General features: G+C 47.8%; 2 protein-coding genes across 8 annotated transcripts in view; one reads left to right on the top strand and one right to left on the bottom strand.

Moving 5' to 3' along the window:
- The window catches only part of KLF9 (KLF transcription factor 9), a 619,671-nt gene that overhangs the window by 455,658 nt on the left and 143,516 nt on the right, over positions 1-20,497 (bottom strand). The window lies entirely within an intron of this gene.
- MAMDC2 (MAM domain containing 2) overlaps positions 1-20,497 on the top strand; it is an 82,946-nt gene that overhangs the window by 24,807 nt on the left and 37,642 nt on the right. For 5 of the 7 annotated variants that reach the window (XR_015946239.1, XR_015946240.1, XM_088653332.1 and 2 more), the window contains exons 3-5: positions 2,373-2,644; positions 3,750-3,834; positions 6,514-6,651. Coding sequence is in view for 5 of the 7 variants with exons in the window: in XM_088653332.1 (XP_088509458.1) it covers positions 2,373-2,644; positions 3,750-3,834; positions 6,514-6,651 (495 nt within the window). In the remaining 2 variants the exon portion in view is untranslated. The remainder of the gene's footprint in view (positions 1-2,372; positions 2,645-3,749; positions 3,835-6,513; positions 6,652-20,497) is intronic. The other 2 variants (XM_088653334.1, XM_060280041.2) reach the window with 1 other exon arrangement.

Genomic DNA, 20,497 nt, shown 5'->3' with positions numbered 1-20,497 from the left:
TGAGGGCGCCACTTAAGATATAATTCTGACTGTGGTGCTGTTGTGAATGTACCAAAAATGTAAAATGTCGTGGTTTGCATCTACAGAAAAGCTTTCTCATATGTTTAAAGCCAAAATAGGACCAATTCTAACCTACAATTGTAGTATGGATTTGGAAGTATATGCTACTTTGATAATAATATGTTGATCTTGGGTAAAAGCAAGATTATTTTTGGAATACTTTGTTTTAATTTGAATGTTAACTGATTACTGCAAGCAGAAATCAATCAGAATGACCTTTTAAAATTCTATTTAGGAATTAAAATACAGTATCTATTGGCATTTGTTTTTAACTTTTAGGCCTTAACCAGATTTCATACTCTTCACTTCACTCTCAGTAAATGAAATTCAATTGATTTAAATGGAGATTATATATCTAAGTCATCAACTTCCTTGGAAGTGTGTTTAATAAAGCTATGGGAATAGAATCATAGAGTTGGAAGAGACCACAAGGGCCATCCAGTCCAACCCCCTGCCAAGCAGGAAACACCATCAAAGCATTCTTGACAGATGCCTGTCAAGCCTCTGCTTAAAGACCTCCAAAGAAGGAGACTCCACCACTGTTATGTCGTGAGTGTGATTTCAGCTCTTCGTGAAGTCAGCTCAGAATAGTGATTCAGCATACTAGCAAGGAACTGCTAGGAGTCAAGTATAACAAGAACAGTCTTCTTTATTGCAGTAGGAATCTTGACTGACTGGAGGGAAAGGGTGAGCTCCTTTGATACTCTCAGGAGCAGGGGTTGGAGAAAGGATACATTTAGATTTTGGCGGGAACCTATCAGAGTGAGGATCCAAATTGTGCTAACAAGTTAACCAATAGCAACTGTCACCGCACCCATTTGAATCGCCCTGGAGCGGGAAAGGTAGTTACAGGACTAGCAGAGAAACTCATGTACACAAATTAAACCAATACATAACAACCACACTCCTTGGCAGGGCAGTCTCGAGCAGGTCGGCCGCCCTGGTGCTAAGGGGTAGGGATCGCTCCGGCGCCCCCGCCCTCGCGGGGCGCAGTATGGCTTTGCCGCGCAGAGCCCTGCCTACCGGCCCAGCGCCCTGGCACCCCGCGCCACCGGGACTCTACCTAAAGCCGGCCCTGCTCCTTGGCAGCAAGTTCCACTGTCTAACAGCTCTTACTGTCAGGAAGTTCTTCCTAATGTTTAGGTGGATTCTTCTTTCTTGTAGCTTGAATCCATTGCTCCGTGTCTGCTTCTCTGGAGCAGCAGAAAACAATAAAGACTGATTGAAGTGTTTCAGTCCTTAAGTGGAGGCTGCAACTGAAAAAGGTTTCTGTGTAATGGCGCAGCCACAGGATTGAGCCCAAAACATGGTTTGTAGTAACACTGGGGGATATTTCCCTCCACCAGCCCATCTGTGTGGAAAGTTCAAGTCCGTCAAGCTGCACTTTCAGATGTATTTTAAGACTGATCAAACTGAAATCTAGGGATTAGAATGATTGTCTTGATTCCTGGATGCTTTGTTTTACTTTGGTTCTCTTCTTTAGGCCTGGAGGGAAGCTCTCAAACTTAACTGCTAGCTGGCAATTGTCCTGAGAGAGCCCTTTGGCAGCAAAAGACAGAGCATGCTGTTCTTTGGTATAGGACGTCCGCTCTCCACAGTGACTCAGTGCCCCAGTTGTGTTGGAAAGAGAGCACATTGTGTGAAGAAATCATTCTAGATTTATAGTTTTATCTATGACATGATCCCAGCCTCCCTTTTGTATTGGGCTGCTTCAGCTGTTACTCATGCAGTGCAATCTTGGGCATACGGTATTTGCTGACAATGAAGTTCTAGTAAACTCAGTGGAGCTCACAGCTTTGAAGCATGCTTAGTGTAGTCATAAACATGTACATGTTTCCCTAGACTGTTTATAAATGTTCAAAAATCGCTGGGGAATTAATAATAATAATAATAATAATGATGATTTATACCCCGCCCATTTGGCTGGGTTTTTCCCAACACTCTGGGTGGCTTCCAACACATAAAAACATAGTAAAATATCAAACATTAAATACTTCCCTATACAGGGCTGCCTTCAAATGTCTTCTAAAAATTGTATAGTTATCTCCTTGACATCTGATGGGAGGGCATTTCACAGGGAGGGTGCCACTGCCGAGAAGCCCCTTTGCCGGGTTCCCTGTAACTTCACTTCTTGCAGTCAAAGAACTGCAGGAGGTCTTAAGAACAGGACCTCGAACACATATTTGTGTTCTATGCTGAGTGATACTTTTATTCAACTTTAGTGTTTATGGTGAATTCAGCGTGTTTTGTAATTTAATGGATGTCACACATAGTTTTTCTGTTACAATTGAATTTTGTTTCTGCATTTCTAGGTCATTATATTTCTGTGGACACCTCACAGGGAACAAATGGTGACGCAGCTGTACTCCTCAGTCCTGACCTATATACCGAAGAGTGGAGCTGTATTAGACTGATATATCAGATTGCAACATCTTCAGAGTTACCAGTAGATCCTACTGCCTTAAACCTGTACCTAAGGGTGGAAGGTGAAAGTTTTGACCATTTGCTTTGGACAACCACTGAGCGCTCGGAGAGCTGGCTCATAGCTAGCCTAGATATACGAAACAGTACAGACAAATACAAAGTAAGTATAACATTTGTATGCTTGAATATAGTCTACATGCAGATACATTGAACAGATATGGACATGGGGAGGCATCCGATTGGCAGGCTGTGCCCTCAATGCAGGCAATAGAGCTGTGGGGATTTCCTACAGAGGTTGTAGTTGACCTCAGTGAATGTGTGAGGGGAGAGGCAAATGCTACCCTGTCTCTCTTGTGCATTCATTGTATCCCAATGAACACCTGAAAAGAGCTACAGTAATTGTGTTGTTGTTGTTGTTGTTGTTGTTGTTGTTGTTGTTGTTGTTGTTGTTGTTACTATTTTATATTTTCTGAGCAAGACAACTGTTGCAGGAGCTACCAAGGTAATCATAATGGAAAAAGCAAAGCTTTTTTGTTGGAATACAAGCAGGATACTTTCCCATTTTGACCTTTGACCAGCGGCAGAGCGTCTGCTACTGCTACCAAGGGGTGGGCATGCAGGGCATGGGGCACGGAGCTTGCTCGCTCTGCTTCTGGGTCAAGCCTGACCTGGGAGTGGAGCTGTGGGCAGGAGCAAGAAAGCTGCCTCGGCAGCATCCTTGCCACCGACTCTGGTGAGGCAGCCTGTTGTAGGGATGCCTGGTTGTGCCTCCTCAAAAAAAAATTCCCAGGGCCACAGTTCCGTCAGCCCCCCCCCACACTACGCCACTGTGACTGACTTCATTTATATGCAAAATGGGGTTGTGAAAATGCAGATTTTCAATGTTTATTTTGTCAAAATCAAATATTAAATTAAATAGGGCTATGTGTGGTATGTCAGTTTGTGAAATCATGGTGAAATCATGAGCAATGATTTCTCTTTTTCATATACATGTAATCTCTGAACAGACATTCTGAAGGTGTACTAGCTGAAGGTATTAGGCAGTGCCCTTTGTTAATAATAATTAATAATAATTTTATTACTTATACTCCACCCATCTGGTTGGGTTTCCCTAGCCACTCTGGCCTGTTCTTCAATAGAGTCTTGCAAGGAGGAGAGTCATTGTAGAGTCTAACACAAAACTGAGATCCGTCCTGCTTCCTTAATTTTAATAAATGTTGTGGAAAATATTAGCACTAACTTCCGGTTTTTGTCTTATTTTGTAGATTGTTCTAGAAGGCATATTGGGAAGAGAGATTTTTGCCAGCATAGCAATTTTTGAAATTAAGATAACTACTGGCTACTGTATAGGTAGGTGAGTCTTGTAATAATTGGCTCTAGTTAAAAAGAAAATTTGGTGTTTAACTGTGAAACTGGGAACATTAACTCATATTGGTATAACATTAACATATTCCTTAAGATTGTTTTAGTAGCAATTTATTATTTTTTAAAAAAATCCAGAACGAAGTCAAGGTATTGTAACTAACATTTTATTTACAGTGGTACCTCTACTTATGAATGACTCTACTTACAATTTTTTCTACTTACAAAGCGAAAAAAATAGTAAAAAATGGTGGTGCGCTTACGAACTTTTCGACATCCGAACGGCCTCGCTGCCCTGTGCTCGCCGCCGGATCGAGCCTTCGCCGCTGCTGCTGCGAGGCTGGCCTTCTGCTGGCCTCGCGGGATCGAGCTCTTGCCGCCGCCGCTGCCGCTGCAAGGCCAACCTTCTGCCAGCTTCGTGGGACTGGGGCCTCGCCACTGCCGCCGCTGCTGCTGCGAGGCCACCTCTCCTGTCCTCAGCTTCTCTGCTCGGAGCGCAGCCAGAGCCGCCATGCAGAGGAAACGCCCTCCGCCCCTTGCCATCCCTCCAGCCTAGGCGCCCACCCGGTGTTGGGAGAGGCTCCGCATCGCCGCCGCCTGCACCATGTCCGCGCGAGCCCAAGTCCCACACGGCCGGCCATGGGTGCCCTGGCTCGGCCTCCGACGTCAACTCCGACGTTGCCAGGACTGCAACTCCTTGCATGGCGGCTCCAGCTGCGCTCCGAGCGGAGAACCGAGGACAGGAGAGGCGGTCTCGCAGCAGCAGCGGTGAGGGCTCGATCCCGCGAGGCCGGCAGAAGGCCGGTCTCGCAGCGGCGGCAGTGGCGAGGCCCTGATCCTGCGAGGCCGGCAGAAGGATGGCCTCACAGCAGCGGCGGCGAGGGCCCGAGCCAGCGGCGGTGAGTGCAGGGCAGCGAGGGAGGTGAGGCTCCGGAACAAATTAATCCGTTCCCAATGCATTCGTATGGGAAACCGTGTTTCGACTTACAAATGTTTCTACATACGGATGTGCATCCGGAACGGATTAAATTCGTAAGTAGAGGTTCCACTGTATCTTAAACTAAACAGCTTAATTACTCTCATCTGTCTAGAGAATGTTGCACCAGTGCAAAGTTGCTACAGCAAAATATCTAGGATGTAACAATTACTGCAGAGCAACTTCATTGTGTTGTCATGCAACAAATGAGAATGCAAAAGATTTATGGCAGTGGCAAAAAACTTAATAGAGAGACACAAAATAATTTGCACATGTCTCTAGTTGCTTGTGTGGTCAGGTGATGTCAGGGGGACTCCCTACAGGGACCCTCCCCCCGTCATCCTGACCAGCACTTCACTCAGTGACAGCACGAGCAGCAAGTCAGGAGGAGGGAATGAGGAATGGAGCAGAATGGAGAGAGGGCTCAGTGAGGCGTCTGAGCCCTGGCAACGCTATGGGGAACGCAGCATGCAGGAGGGGCTCAGAGACGTGTCAGAGCCTTGGCCCCGTTCTGGTCGAGGGTCAGCGGATGAGGGGCTCAGCGAGACGTCAAAGCCCCAGCCAGCAAGAGGGGAGACCTCTCCTTCCGGCGCCCGAATTGAGGCGCGCGCCCACACGTAGGGCTACGGGGCGGCGTTTTGGGGTACCCAGGCTTTTATGCTGGCCGAAAAGCAGACGGAAGCCATTGCCGGTTTCTGAATCGGACTAGGCGGTCATGTTTTCTGCTATCTCTGCACTGTAAATAGTATGCACAATAACGGACTGGAGCATCTTTACTCGAGAGTAGCCGCAACAACCCCCTGACAGGTGATATCATTGGTTTGTGTGGGTACTGAACTGCAACAGAACAGAGTGGGTGCTCCTTATCAGTGGTCAGTTTTATCACAAATTTATCAATTGAGATAAGCCATCAAGTTTGGAGGCACTGATCTGATTTACTAGAATAGCAGATTTGGAGATGAGTTTTACTTTTGCCATTCTGTCTCGTTCAGAATCTTGAACCATGGGCAGAACTTGTCTGAGGCTCTTGAATAAAGTTATAAACTCAAAGTAAACAGCAGCTGTTTCCTGGTGGGGGCCCCTGGCCAGCTTAGCCCTCTGAGGCCTGGAGCAAGTGTACCCGACTATCTTTCCGTCCCCTGCTGACATGGGTCTGCATGTGGGATTTGGAAATTTTGGTTACATATCCCAAATCTGCCTCTGCTTCCCTGTGTGGTTTGAACCTCAGGTAGCCCTTTGTAATAGTGAGTATAATAAGGAGGCATTGTACAAAGCTATTAAATACTTTGTTTTGAAAGCAAAATAATAAAAACCAGAGTTTATGGAAATGTGAATGTATAGATTTGCTTCCAGCCATTGCTGCTAATAAGTGAAGATTGGCTATCAATGGTGTATTTGAATTTTTCAAAAAAAACTTCTCCTGTAGCACTGGAAAGAAACCAACCAGACACATACTGACATTTTGGTTGAAAGTTTAATGAGTGGGTGATGATGGTAACAGGTGGGAGGAGAGTATGGTTTCACATTTGTATATCTTTGTGAATAAAATAAGAAATGTGTTGAACATGCTTTAAAAAATATTATTAAAGCACTGTGCTGGTTATCGCTAATGCACCAGATGTTCAGGGATATTGTGCAATGAACGGTTGTGCGCCATGCTCTCAGTTTCATTGTATGCTTTGCAACTGCAGAATGTAATTTTGAAGAAAATCATCTGTGTGGTTTTATGAATCGCTGGAACCCCAATGTAAACTGGTTTGTTGGTGGAGGAAATGTTGGAAATTCACAATCCATCCTTCCAAGAGATCACACTCTTAATGATGAGTTTGGTAAGCAAGAAAGATCATTTGCTTGTTCACTGGGAAAGTGTTTTCATTTCTTGTTTCATCTATATGAGGGTCCTTGTTCTCAAGCGAAAATAAGAGCACAATTGATTTTTTTAAATATAGCATACAGCTTTAGAAAGTACACTGGAAGAAAGAGGAAAAGGAGGGGAATATGCAGACTAAATAAGTTAATGACATCTCTATATATAAAAATGTAAAGGGTCCATGTTTGGGACTTTCCACTTTTCTCGGAAACCGCTTGACCGATTGCATTCAAATTTGGACACAGCGTCCAGTACCAATACGCGAGTGCCAACATAACCTTAGATTCCACATGTGCCAAACCTTTGGCAGGTAAAAACGGAATTTTCTATAACCCCCCCCCACAAAAATACAGCACCCTCCAGAGGACATCAAAGGAACATACACCTCGCCTGCTGCCATTGACTGCATAGGATCAGTGACATCACAACAGAACATTCCAACCAACTGAATATGGGCCTTTAACAGAAAACAACACCAATGCGGGGGAACTGGCCAGGCACAGGGGTTTGCGAGGGGTACAGGGTGTGGTCAGTCACAGGGATGAGCCGGGGGAGGGGGAAGGAGGGGGCAGAATAGGTCATAGGTCAGGACAGAGTTGGGAGAGTCACAGGGATGAGCCAACGGGGGGGGGGACAGAATAGGTCATGGGTCAGGACAGGTTAGGGGGAGTCACAGGGATGAGCCACAGCAATGTGTGGCCGGGACAGCTAGTTTCTTATATAAAGGGGGCATTCCTCTGGGAAAAAAATCTGTTAACACTAAAGGTCCAGTTTTACATGAAAGTCTGCTCCCGAAAATACTTACATATATGACATACATTGATGCAATTCTGCTCTTGACTATTTTCCAAGTAAATTGTGACCTACATATTCACGAAATGTTTTCAGGCTTGTTTTTTTTCAAGGGCTGATTGGCTTTTCATAATTCATTGTATTCCCATTGAATAAATTCAGATACTGTGACTTATCTAGGCATTTTTCCAAAAACTATTTCTCTGGAATGTTGTCAACTGTGCATATAGTCCAGACTAATTATTAATTAGCACTGCTAATTAATTAGAACTTTGCTAATTCTTGATTCTCCTGTTTTTTAAGGAAGCTGAGGCTTTGTAGTAGAGCACAGGAAGCCAGTGTGTTACCCTTCAGATGTTGTTGGACCACAGTCCCCAGCAGGCCCACCCAGCATTGCCAATGGTCAGCGATGATGGGAGTCATAGTCCAACAACACCTGGAGATGTTGGCAGAAGGTCCTAGGTTCAACCCTAGCACCTTCAAGTAGAATTGGAAGAGGCCCTGGAGACCCGCTGCCAATTCCTATGCTGACCAAAGATCTATTTGTACCTTGGTCATTACTTGCTACTATGAAGAAACTCTATTCTATGAACCACACCATTGAGAAAGGTTACCTGTAACACACTGTGTAAAGAAACATGAATAGAAAGAATATGTGAACCTGTTTCTTCATTTCTGTGCCATACGGTAGTATTGGGTAACCATGTAAACTCTCTGGCACTACAGACACAACTAAGAGATGCCTCACGGTGTCCCCTTGGCTTTAATGTATCATGTGGGATATATTGTCTTTGGTTGTAAGTTGCTTTGAGTTGCCCTGAGCAAATTAATACGTAATAAATAATAATTCAATAAATAATAAATAAAAAGCCAAAAGCAGATGCTGCTCTTTACTTTCAGTGAGACATACATACAGATTTTTATTGGGATGCATATTCCCATTCTGAAAGCCAAATTAGACATAATGTTAAATGCATTCATATAATGTACACCAGCTGTGCTGTGTGATAATTATTGTTATCATACCTTGTAGTGACAGGAAATTTAACCCCTTTCTTTCCTGCTGAAGTCCTGACCATCATTGTTCCCAGAAACTGCTATTTGCAATGGGATTAAATGGGTCTGAGAGACTTTGTCCACACAAACAGACCCACAATACAGTGGTACCTCTGGTTGCGAACACCTCTGGTTGCACATGCTGTGGGTTACGAGCTCCAGTAACCTGGAAGTAACCGCTCCCGGTTGCGAACTTTGCCCCGGGATGGGAGCAGAAATCGCACACCAGAGGCATGCGCACAGCGGGAGGCGCGCTTTCGCTGATGGCTAAGCGTGAGGTTAAGCGTGGTTTCCAGTTATGAATGGACCTCCAGAACGGATTAACCAGAGGTACAACTATATTCACTTGGAATCTGTTGGATGACTGGCCATCCTTAATATATTAAATGTACAGCAATTTATTAAGGACCCAGGTGGCGCCACAGAGTCTAGGGCTTGCTGATCAGAAGGTCGGCGGTTCGAATCCCTGCAACGGGGTGAGCTCCCGTTGCTCGGTCCCAGCTCCTGCCCACCTAGCAGTTCGAAAGCACATCAAAGTGCAAGTAGATAAATAGGGACCGCTCCAGCAGGAAGGTAAACAGCGTTTCCGTGTGCTGCTCTGGTTCGCCAGAAGCAGCTTTGTCATGCTGGCCACATGACCCGGAAGCTATTTGTGGACAAACGCTGGCTCCCTTGGCCTATAAAGCGAGATGAGCGCCGCAAACCCAGAGTCGGACACGACTGGACTTGATGGTCAGGGGCCCCTTTACAGCAATTTATATCTAGGCATTGGCTTTGAAAACACATTTAAATAATTCTGTTGATTTCAGCAGAAGTAATTTAGATATAAAAGATTGGATCCAGCCTTGAATTTGTGTATCCTTGAAAACATTTGGGCAAGTTAGTAATCTCTTACACTTTCAACTGGATTTTTAAATCATTTTGTGTGCTACAGAAAGAAAAAATATGAGGTGAATCTAGACTAATAGCACAATCCTAACCTTGTCTACTCAGACATAGGGCCTACTAAACTCTGTTGTTGTTGCTGCTGTTGTTGTTGCTTAGTCGTTTAGTCGGGTCCGACTCCTCGTGATCCCATGGACCAGAGCACGCCAGGCCCTGCTGTCTTCCACTGCCTCCTGCAGTTTGGTCAGACTCATGTTGATAACTTCGAGAACACTGTCCAACCATCTCGTCCTCTGTCGTCCCCTTCTCCTTGTGCCCTCCATCTTTCCCAACATCAGGGTCTTTTCCAGGGAGTCTTCTCTTCTCATGAGGTGGCCAAAGTATTGGAGCCTCAGCTTCACAATCTGTCCTTCCAGGGAGCACTCAGGGCTGATTTCCTTCAGAATTGATAGGTTTGATCTTCTTGCAGTCCATGGGACTCTCAAGAGTCTCCTCCAGCACCATAATTCAAAAGCATCAACTCTTCGGCGATCAGCCTTCTTTATGGTCCAGCTCTCACTTCTATACATCACTACTGGGAAAACCATAGCTTTAACTATACGGACCTTTGTCGGCAAGGTGATGTCTCTGCTTTTTAAGATGCTGTCTAGGTTTGTCATTGCTTTTCTCCCAAGAAGCAGGGAGATCATCTGCAATGATCAAGGAGCCCAAGAAAGTAAAATCTCCCACTGCCTCCATGTCTTCTCCTTCTATTTGCCAGGAGGTGATGAGACCAGTGGCCATGATCTTGGTTTTTTTTGATGTTGAGCTTCAGACCCTATTTTTCGCTCTCCTCTTTCACCCTCATTAAAAGGTTCCTTCATTCCTCCTCACTTTCTGCCATCAAGGTTGTGTCATCTGCATATCTGAGGTTGTCGATATTTTTTCCGGCAATCTTAATTGCAGTTTGGGATTCATCCAGTCCGGCCTTTTGCATGATGAATTCTGCATATAAATTAAATAAGCAGGGAGACAATATACAGCCTTGTCCTACTCCTTTCCCAATTTTGAAACAATCAGTTGTTCCATATCCAGTTCTAACTGTAGATTCTTGTCCCACATAGAGATTTCTCAGGAGACAGATGAGGTGATCAGGCACTCCCATTTCTTTAAGAACTTGCCACAGTTTGCTGTGGTTGACAGGAGTGAGGTTGCAGGGAACCAGGCAGAGGGCCTTCTCAGTGGTGGTGCCCGCCCTGTGGAACATGCTTCCATCAGAATTGTCAAGGAAATAAACAACTACAGTGGTACCTCGACTTACGATCGACTCGACAACCGAATTTTTCGACTTACGAATGGGGCAAATGGCCGCACGCTTACGAATTTCTCAACATCCGAACGGAAACCGTGATGGTTTTAGATAGGGTTTTTTCGACTTACGAATTTTTAGATGGGGTTGCTTCGACTTACGAATTTTTCCGTTTCCAATGCATTCCTATGGGAAATCTACTAAATAAACAGAGCAGTGTTGAGATTCCTGCATTGCAGGGAGTTGGACTAGATATCCCTCGGGATCCCTCTGTCCTTATTATTCTGGCATGTTGTAGCCCTAATAAGAAATACATTCAGAAAAAAAGAAAGTGGGGGCCATGTCATATTTTCTCCAACAAAAGTTCATATTGCCTGTGAAGTTTGTTTCCTCTGTTTCACAATCTAGGGATGAGAAGGCAAATTAGAGGCTTCTTCAGAGATGTTAAACCACAAAGTATTATATTTGTTAACTGGAAAGACTGAGTGCAGCAAATGCATTTTGCCCTAAAACTGGAGCAGATGTCAACTCCAGAGGCTACTTTTGCTCATTCAGCAAATGCTGCTTTTTCATGTGATCTTTTGATGAAAAAAGGGAGTTCCACAGCTATGTTTGCAGAACTTTTTTTGACAGAGGCAAATAGTATATGCAACCTTATGTTATGTTATTCCATTTCTAGCTACTTTGCTAATTCTTCCATTATTCTCTTATATTTTCTTTTCCTTTTTCAGGGAGATTTCTAAATCTCAATATCTTTTCCCGCAACTGCATTTGCATCATCGCAAGGGCATAATTTGCAGCCTCTTGTATTATTCTGGACTCTTCCAACTCTTCTCTTATTTTTCCTAATTCTTTCTTTTCTTCTCTCTTCTCTTTGGAGATTTTTTAAATCGTATTTTCTGAAGCCTGATTGTTTAATTTAATTTCCTGAATAGCTTCTGCTAATTCTTTATTCTTTCCTTCTGCCTTGGCCAATTGGTTTTTTTTTTCATTTCTCCTCTCTCCTTTTCATTCTCCTCTAATTTACCTTCCACTTTTTCTACTTTGTCTTCCACATTTTTTATTCTTTCTTTCATTTCTTTTTTTTATTTCTGTCAGATCTCTTTTCACATCTCCAAAGCTCTTTCAAGTCCATTTCTTGTTCTTCCAATGAAGTCCTTCTTTGTTGCTGTGTCATTCCGGCTGTTTTGTTTTTTTCATTTTTTCACTTGGGTTTATTTTATCACTGCAATTTTCTTTTCCTCCACACGGTGTTGCTGTTTCCTTTTTGTTATTTTATATCTTTATCTGCAATCCCGTTATTCCCTCTAGGTGTCTCTGTTTCCCCTTGTGGTCAAATGGGGACTACTCCTTAACTTTTATTTATTCTGCTCTTGGCTTCTAGTTTCCGGCTTCTTCCTCCCCCATTTGCTTAGTCATTTATTTGTGATGTGCTTCCTCCATTTTATTCTTGTTTTCCTCTTTGCCTCCCCCTCACCTCCTTCAATCTTTCACTTCCTCACCTCGCCAAACTTCATCCTCTTTCTCCACACTCATTTCCCCCCTTTTTTTTACTTTCTGAAACCTCGCTGTTCTAAGCAGTTATCTCCGAAAAATAAGCTTGTCTCCAGGCTCTGCCATAAAATAGAGATGGCTCCATTTTATTTTCTCTATAATTTATCTCCTTTTGTCCCTTTCTAAACTTTTTTTGGCGGCGCTATTCAAATGGGCTCTTCTTTTGTATTACCCTGCATTCCTCCCCCCTTCCTCTGTTCACCTTCCCTTCTCCTCCTCCCGATGGTTTTTTAACGTTAGCAGAACGGGGTTTCTTCTATTTGTTCTTAAATGATTTCTAATGTGCCCCGATGTAAGTTCGTTTTTAAGATAAAAGGAATTTTACCGTCAGTGTCGCGCAGGTTTCCAGGCTCTCACTGGGTAAGTCGATCTTGCTTGTCTCAGTGCCCAGGACTCTCCCCCTCCTCAGCCTTTCGGCAAGGGGTGCCGAGAATTCCTTTTAGGCACCACTGACTCTTCAGGCCAGGATTGCCTCCTGGACCTTTTTGGGTACGTTAGCCTTCCGTCACCCCTCTTTTACCCAGTAAAACGCCCTGAGCCTTCAGCAGCTCTCAGAGCTCGCCTGCCTACGACTCGCGACAAAACCGGAAGTCAGATGAAAGGAATAATTTACAGAGTGGCTCATAAGTAACAGTAGCCTAACTACTGCTGTCTATGCTCTGGTAACCTCAAGGTTAGATTACTGCAATGCGCAATACATAGGGCTGTTTCTGAAGACAGTTTGGAAACTTCAGCTGGTGCAGAATTCAGCGACGACGTTGCTAACCGGAGCAATACGGTTTGAGCATATTACACCGATCCTGGTCCAACTGCATTGGCTGTCAATTAGTTTCTGGGCCCAATTCAAAGTGCTGGTTTTGACCTATAAAGCCTTAAACAGCTCAGGACCTCAATACCCCAAGGACCGCCTCTTCCAATATGACCTGGACCCTGAGATCATCTTCTGAGGCCCTTCTTTGTGTGCCGCCTCCTCGAGAGGTCCAGAGGGTGGCAACACGAGAATGGGCCTTCTCTGCAGTGGCTCCCCGTCTATGGAATGCTCTTCCCAGGGAAGTTTGCCTGGCCCCTTCAGTATGCACCTTTAGGCACCAGGCAGAAACGTTCCTTTTTAACCAGGCCTTGGGTTGACCTGATCAACATCCCATGCCCTTTTAAAATGTGGCTCTTGGGGGGGGGTATTATTGGGTTATTGCTTTTATTTTTATTTTATATCCTGTGATCCTTTTATGTGAACTGCCCTGAAACCTCAGAGTACAGGGCAGTATATAAATTAAATAAATACATAATAATAATAACAACTGCATTTTAAAGACACGTGGAATTATTTGATGTTCTATCAACATAGGGTTAATATAGCATTGTTCTTTGTCACCTTTCTGCGCTAAAATACATTTTAACAATGAAAAATACTAGATGTGGGATGTTTTGAAGACGTACTCTGGTTCAGATACCTGATTATAACCTATCAATACAGGAAGTAGTTATAAAGATCTGTTTATTTACTTTGGGTAAATACTAATGAATTGAGCTCCTCTGTATTCTGTATGGTCACAGAACACAACTTTCTGTGTATAGATTTAGAAATGGATATTGCAACAAACTCCCGCGAGAATGGTTACCATAGAGGGAAAAAGAATAAATAGGTGGTGAGTGAGTTCTTAGAAGTCCAGAGAGGTAGAAACTGGTCTAAGGCCCCAGCATCTTGCTTGGACAGTGGTCACTGGTCACTGGTCACATAGCCCAGACATTTCTAAATCTTTTTCGATCCAGCATTATGCTTTGGTTTTGGACAAAGTTGTTCCATGTAATTTGGCTTAGGTTTTACTAATTGCTTGCACCTTTAAAGAAGGGGAAAAGATGTCCTGAACTGTGAGGGACAGGGGATATCGCGAAGTCCCTCCCCTCCTGAGTTCAAGCCCGTCCCCGAGCAAAGGGGAAAGCAGGGAGAGTTCCGATTCCAGTGGGGAAGCAGGAAGTCGTGTCCGAGGCTCAGGCAAGGTAGAGGAGCCAGGGTCCCAGGTGGGACAGGAAGGGGCAAGCAAGGGGGGAAGACCCATCCCCCCAACTCCAGAATTACGCAGGAAGAGGAGGGGCAAGAGGATGGGTCTGCCAAAGCTTTTGTGTTGGAGAAAGACGCGCCAAAAGCCATTAGGAGGTTCTGAAACCGACTGACCACATCACTCCGTGTAAATAGCAATGACTTGAGCACTGTAAATACGCAGCACCAATAAAAGAATAAAATGCAGAGCTGCGTAGCGTCGTTACTCTGAAGTAGTCCACTCCGGCCACCGTGACAGCAACCTCCTAATCATTTTTGGGCTACTTTGGAGTTGCCGGGATGAGCGTGTCAGAGGCGGAGAAGTGGCGGCAGATCGCTGAGCAAGCCCAGCTAGAACTGCAGCAGCTGTCGCTGCAGGCGCAGGGAGAATTGAAGGCAGCTAAAGAGGAGACTAAGAAGGTCCAGGACGACCGGCTACAACTTGCGGAACAGGTGAGAGAGCTTCAGGAAAAAGAGCAGCAATTAAGGGCGGTGGCGGTAGACCTCCAAAACAAGCTGGATGCAGAGAAAAACAAGGCGGGAGGGGCACCCCAAGTCCAAGTGCTGCCAGGAAGGAGAGCTGGGACCCTAGTTAGCAAGTTCAATGGAGACCCGAAGGAATTTCAGGGCTTTGAGACTGAGATTGTGTATGCTCTTGAGCTGCACCACGATGAGTTCCCTGATGATGAGCACAGAGTAGCGTTTATTGTGGAGCACCTTACCGGGGCAGCCAGGGAGTGGCTAAGACCGTTAATTGCAACAAGGAATCCTTGCATGAAGAATGTCAAACTATTTCTAGAAGGTTTGAAAACGATGTATTCGTCCGATAGTCATATGGACCAGACTAAGGAGGAACTTCATAATTTACGCCAAGGAAATATGACAGTTCGCGCGTATTGGGCGAAATTCACCATGCTGGTGCACAGATTGGGGTGGGAACTGGGGTCCCCCCCTATGCAAGCGGCGTTCTACTTGGGGTTGCATGAGGAGGTGAAGGATGAGCTCTCGAGAGGTCCAAAGCCCAGTAATATGGATCAGCTGAGCAAAGCGGCTCTGGCGGTGGGGGTGAGACAGGAATCCCGGTGGAGCGACAAGCAAGCAACGCGCGCAAAGCGGGCTTGGTTCCCACGGTCGCAGGAGAAGCCACTCCCCCAACAACCCTTTCAAGCCACGCCTGGGGCCAGTCAGGACCAGGAACCCATGCAGATTGATAGCGCGCGCGCGCGGGCTTTTCAAACCCCAGCGGCGCCAAGACGCAAGGAGGGAAGGGGTGGGAATTGCTTTCTCTGCAACTCCCCCCAGCATCTCGTCAGAGACTGCCCACATCGCAGGGAGTGGCAAGGAAAGGCGGGAACGGTTGTGCCCTCCCCCACTGACGCAGCACCACAGCAGGGAAACGGGAAAGCCTGGCTGCAGGAGACAAGGGGCAGCAGCCAGGCACAGTCAGCAGACAACAGCCCCAGCCCACCCACCCGCACAGAGAGGAGCAGAGCCAGCCCACCCCTCCCAGAGCAGGAGTGGTTCTAGAAGTGACGCTCACGCTTCCAAATGGCTATCCCCTTACAGTCCTCGCCCTAATTGACAGTGGGGCGTCAGCGAACTTCTTCTCGAGAAACTTTGCAGAAGAGCACCAGATCCAGCTTCTGCAGCTGGATTTTCCTCTGCACGTGGCAACCATTGACGGCAGAGAGCTGCTGGGAGGGGCCATCACTCATCAAACCCCCCCCATGAGAATGACGGTTGGAAGGCACGCGGAGACACTGGCATTCAACGTCACCACCATCTCAGACCCCCCCATAGTTTTGGGCATGAGCTGGCTGGCGCGCCACGACCCCTCCATAAGTTGGCATCAGAGATGCATCACATTTGGATCGGACTTTTGCCTAGAACATTGCATGCAGCACCAACCAGGGGAGGGGCCTCCGATAGCCACGGTGGCCACCATGCACGTCAAAGGGGGTGAAGCGATACCCAAACCGTACTGGGACCTGCAGGAGGTCTTCAGCGAAGCGGAGTCCGACCACCTGCCCCCACACAGGCCTTTTGACTGCCAGATCAACCTGGTGCCAGGGGCAACTATACCCCCAGCCAAGCTGTACGCCATGTCAGACCAGGAACTGGAGGATCTGCGCGCTTTCATCGACAAGAACCTCAAGCGGGGGTTCATCAGAGAAAGCAAGGCAGCAGGGGGCAGCCCGGTCTTCTGGGTGGACAAGAAAGACACGCAACAGCGCCGCCTGGTGGTGGATTTTAGACGGCTGAATTCGGTGACAGAACCAGTGGCTTTCCCCATGCCCAGAGTGGATGATCTCCTGACAGCGGCACGCAGGGGCAAGATTTTCACCAAGCTAGACCTGAGGGGGGCGTACAACTTGATCAGAATCCGGGAGGGCGATGAGTGGAAGACCACGATGTTCACGCCGCTGGGCTCTTTTGAATATCTGGTGATGCCCTTCGGGTTGCAAGGGGGCTCAGCATGCTTCCAGGCCTTCATGCACCACGTCCTGGGGTCCCTCCTCTTCAGGAAATGCTTGGTCTTTCTGGATGACATCCTTATTTACTCCAACGACCCAGTGCAGCACGTGAAGGACGTCAGGGAGGTGTTACAGCGCCTGAAGGAGAACCACCTGTATGTGAAGCTGGAGAAGTGCAAGTTTCACACCAAGGAGGTGGACTTCCTGGGCTACAAGCTGTCAGACAAGGGGCTAGCGATGGACAAGGACAAGGTGCAGGCCATCCTGGACTGGCACAGCCCCAGGACGCGCAAAGATGCCCAACGCCTACTAGGCTTCGCCAACTTCTACAGGAAGTTCATCAAGAACTTCTCTCGAGTTACGGCTCCCATCACTGACTGCCTGAGAGGCAAGCAGAAGTTCCGGTGGACACCAGAGGCGCAAGCAGCGTTCGAAAGCCTCAAGAGGGTGTTCGCCTCAGACCAGAACCTGTTCCACGTGGTTCAGGACGCGCCCCTACGCATTGAGACAGATGCCTCTGACAAAGCTGTGGGCGCCATTTTGTTGCAACTGGACACCAACAGAGAGTGGAGACCCTGTGCCTTCTTCTCCAGGAAGTTGACCCAGCCAGAGCGGAACTACACAGTTTTTGATCGGGAACTTCTGGCGATCCACGCGGCGTTCCAGCACTGGAGACACTTCCTGGTGGGCGCCAAGCACCCCATCCAGGTGTGCACAGACCACAAGAACCTGGAGTTCTGGAGAACTGCCAGGGTGCTCAACCAGCGGCAGATACGGTGGGCAGAGTTCTTCTCGAACTTCAACTTCTCCATACACTACATCCCGGGAGAGCAGAACGTCAGGGCGGATGCCCTCTCCCGCAAGCCAGAGTACATGGAGGAGGAGGCGCCACCAGCCCCAAGGCACATTTTCCCCCCGTCGGCATGGTCCTGCGGAGCAGCAGTGGTGAGCGAGGCAGAACTCACAGCACTGACGGCAGCGGATGAATTTGCCAACCGCATCTTCAGAGAACTGAGAGGGGGGAGGGAGCAGGCAAAAGACTTTGCAGACCGCAGAGGGCTGCTTTTCTACAAGGGTGCACTGTACCTGCCCACCACCCAGCTCAGACGTACGGTCCTCAAACAGATGCACGACAACCCAACGGCGGGGCATTTTGGAAGGGACTAGACCACTCACCTAGTCATGAGACACTTCTGGTGGCCAGGGGTGAGGGAAGATGTTCGAGACTATGTACGGGGCTGTGACACCTGCCAGCGGGCAAAGGTGGTCAGAGCAGCGCCACCAGGGTTGCTGGAGCCCTTAGCCACGCCACACAGGCCGTGGGAAGTAGTGTCCATGGACTTCATCACAGACCTGCCGTCGTCCAGGGGCAAGACCGCAGTGTTGGTGGTGGTGGACCTCATGTCCAAAATGTGCCACTTTATACCGTGTGCCAGGGCAGTCTCTGCAGAAGAGACAGCCAAACTGTTTGTTGATCACGTTTTCAGACTGCATGGATTACCTTTAAGGGTTATTTCGGATCGTGGCCGCCAATTTGTTTCCAGGTTCTGGCGGCGGCTCATGAACCTCCTGCAGGTGGAGGTCAGCTTGTCGACGGCTAGACACCCGCAGACCAACGGACAAGCGGAGAGGGTCAACGCCATTCTGCAGCAGTACCTGAGATGCTACGTCAGCCAGAGGCAAACGGACTGGGTGGATCGCCTGCCACTAGCAGAATTTGCCTACAACAATGCAGTGCACGTCTCCACAGGGGTGTCGCCCTTTAAGGCCAATTACGGGCGCGACCTCAGATCTTTCCCAGAGAGGGAGGGGGAGGAGGAGGAGGAGGGCCCACAGGCTGAGGATTGGGCAGAGGAACTGGAGACGGTGCACCAGCAGCTCAGAGAACACTTGGAGAGGGCCAAGGAAGCGTACAAAAAGGGGGCAGATCGCCACAGGCGACAAGGGGAGGTCATCAGGGTGGGGGACAAGGTGTGGTTGTCCTCGGAGGGCCTTCCCACCAGAGGGAGGTGCAAAAAGCTGGCACCCAAAAGGCTGGGCCCCTTCACGGTCACGCAACAGGTCAACCCAGTGGCATACAGGCTGGCACTGCCAGAGGACATGAGGGTGCATCCAGTGTTTCATAGATCGCTGCTGTCGCCATACAGGGAAAGCAGCAGGCTCCGAGACAGCGAACAAACCCCGAGGGAGGGGGGGAGAGGGAAGGCAGGGAGCAACTCAATGAGGCCACGGCCATCCTGGATTCAAGGTGGGGGGTGGGGGGACTGGAGTACCTCATGGCATGGGAGGATGCTCCACCGTCCCAAAATGAATGGGTCCCAGCCACTCAGATACAGGAGGAATTCTTGGTGGAAGAATTTCACGCCCTCTTTCCCCACAGACCCAAGCCCTGGCACATGGAAAGGGAGGGGGAGGAGGAGGAGGCACGGGAGAGCAGCTCACCATGGCGCTGGGAAGCGGAGTTTGAGGAACCAGAGGATGAGGTATGGGTGTCACCGAGATCCACCCAGTCAGAGGAAGGAGCAGATTGGCAGAACGTTTTTACCCCCACCAGCTCTGAAGCCACGGACTTTTTGGGATTCCCGTCCTCCCAGGCGGAAGGGGGGGGCTCGCAGGACTGGGGGGAGGTGTTCACACCAACGGGCTCGGAGAGCACTGAGTTCTTAGGCTTCCAGTCGTCACCGACACATGGGGGGGGCCTGGGGAGGGGTGAAGGAGAGCTTGGGAGGGGGGTGGATGTGAGGGACAGGGGATATCGCGAAGTCCCTCCCCTCCTGAGTTCAAGCCCGTCCCCGAGCAAAGGGGAAAGCAGGGAGAGTTCCGATTCCAGTGGGGAAGCAGGAAGTCGTGTCCGAGGCTCAGGCAAGGTAGAGGAGCCAGGGTCCCAGGTGGGACAGGAAGGGGCAAGCAAGGGGGGAAGACCCATCCCCCCAACTCCAGAATTACGCAGGAAGAGGAGGGGCAAGAGGATGGGTCTGCCAAAGCTTTTGTGTTGGAGAAAGACGCGCCAAAAGCCATTAGGAGGTTCTGAAACCGACTGACCACATCACTCCGTGTAAATAGCAATGACTTGAGCACTGTAAATACGCAGCACCAATAAAAGAATAAAATGCAGAGCTGCGTAGCGTCGTTACTCTGAAGTAGTCCACTCCGGCCACCGTGACATGAACAAATTTTGGTCAACATAAGATCTGTGTTGGAAATGCATAGGGAAGCAGGAGTTTGCCAGCACCATAAAAAGAGGCACCCACTGTAAAGCCAAGTCTTTTCAGAATCCAGGAGGGAAGTGGCCAATAACTAAAAGTTAACAGTATAATTCCTCCCTAGCAACACAATACAACACAAAAACTTTTCATGTTGTTGTTTTAGTATCTAGCCCCACAGTTTTTATGCACATTAGCTTGACTAATGTCTGATATTTTCCTCTCTCCCTCTTTACCTCATTTCCTCACTGAAATGGTTTTTGAACTTTGAGACTACAAGCAGCCATGGTACTTAACTAGGTCAGTCTGGCCCAGCATTTTCTGTATGTGTGCCTGAGGTGGAAAATCTAAACGGATCACCTTTCTGCCTATGTATTAATCCCTCAACCACCACCATGTCACACTAAGCCAAACAATGGCTCAGTGCAAATGTAGTGGCTCTTGAGGAGATGGTTGCTGCTTTGCTTTCCTTGGTCCTTTCAGATCAGGATGGTGGGACAGCTAAACCAGGGCTG

This window comes from Zootoca vivipara, chromosome 10 (assembly GCF_965207765.1).
Source record: "Zootoca vivipara chromosome 10, rZooViv2.hap1.1, whole genome shotgun sequence".
Classification (NCBI taxonomy): domain Eukaryota; kingdom Metazoa; phylum Chordata; class Lepidosauria; order Squamata; family Lacertidae; genus Zootoca; species Zootoca vivipara.
The sequence above is the reverse complement of the archived record's forward strand: the minus strand, read 5'-3'. Positions and strand labels throughout refer to the sequence as shown.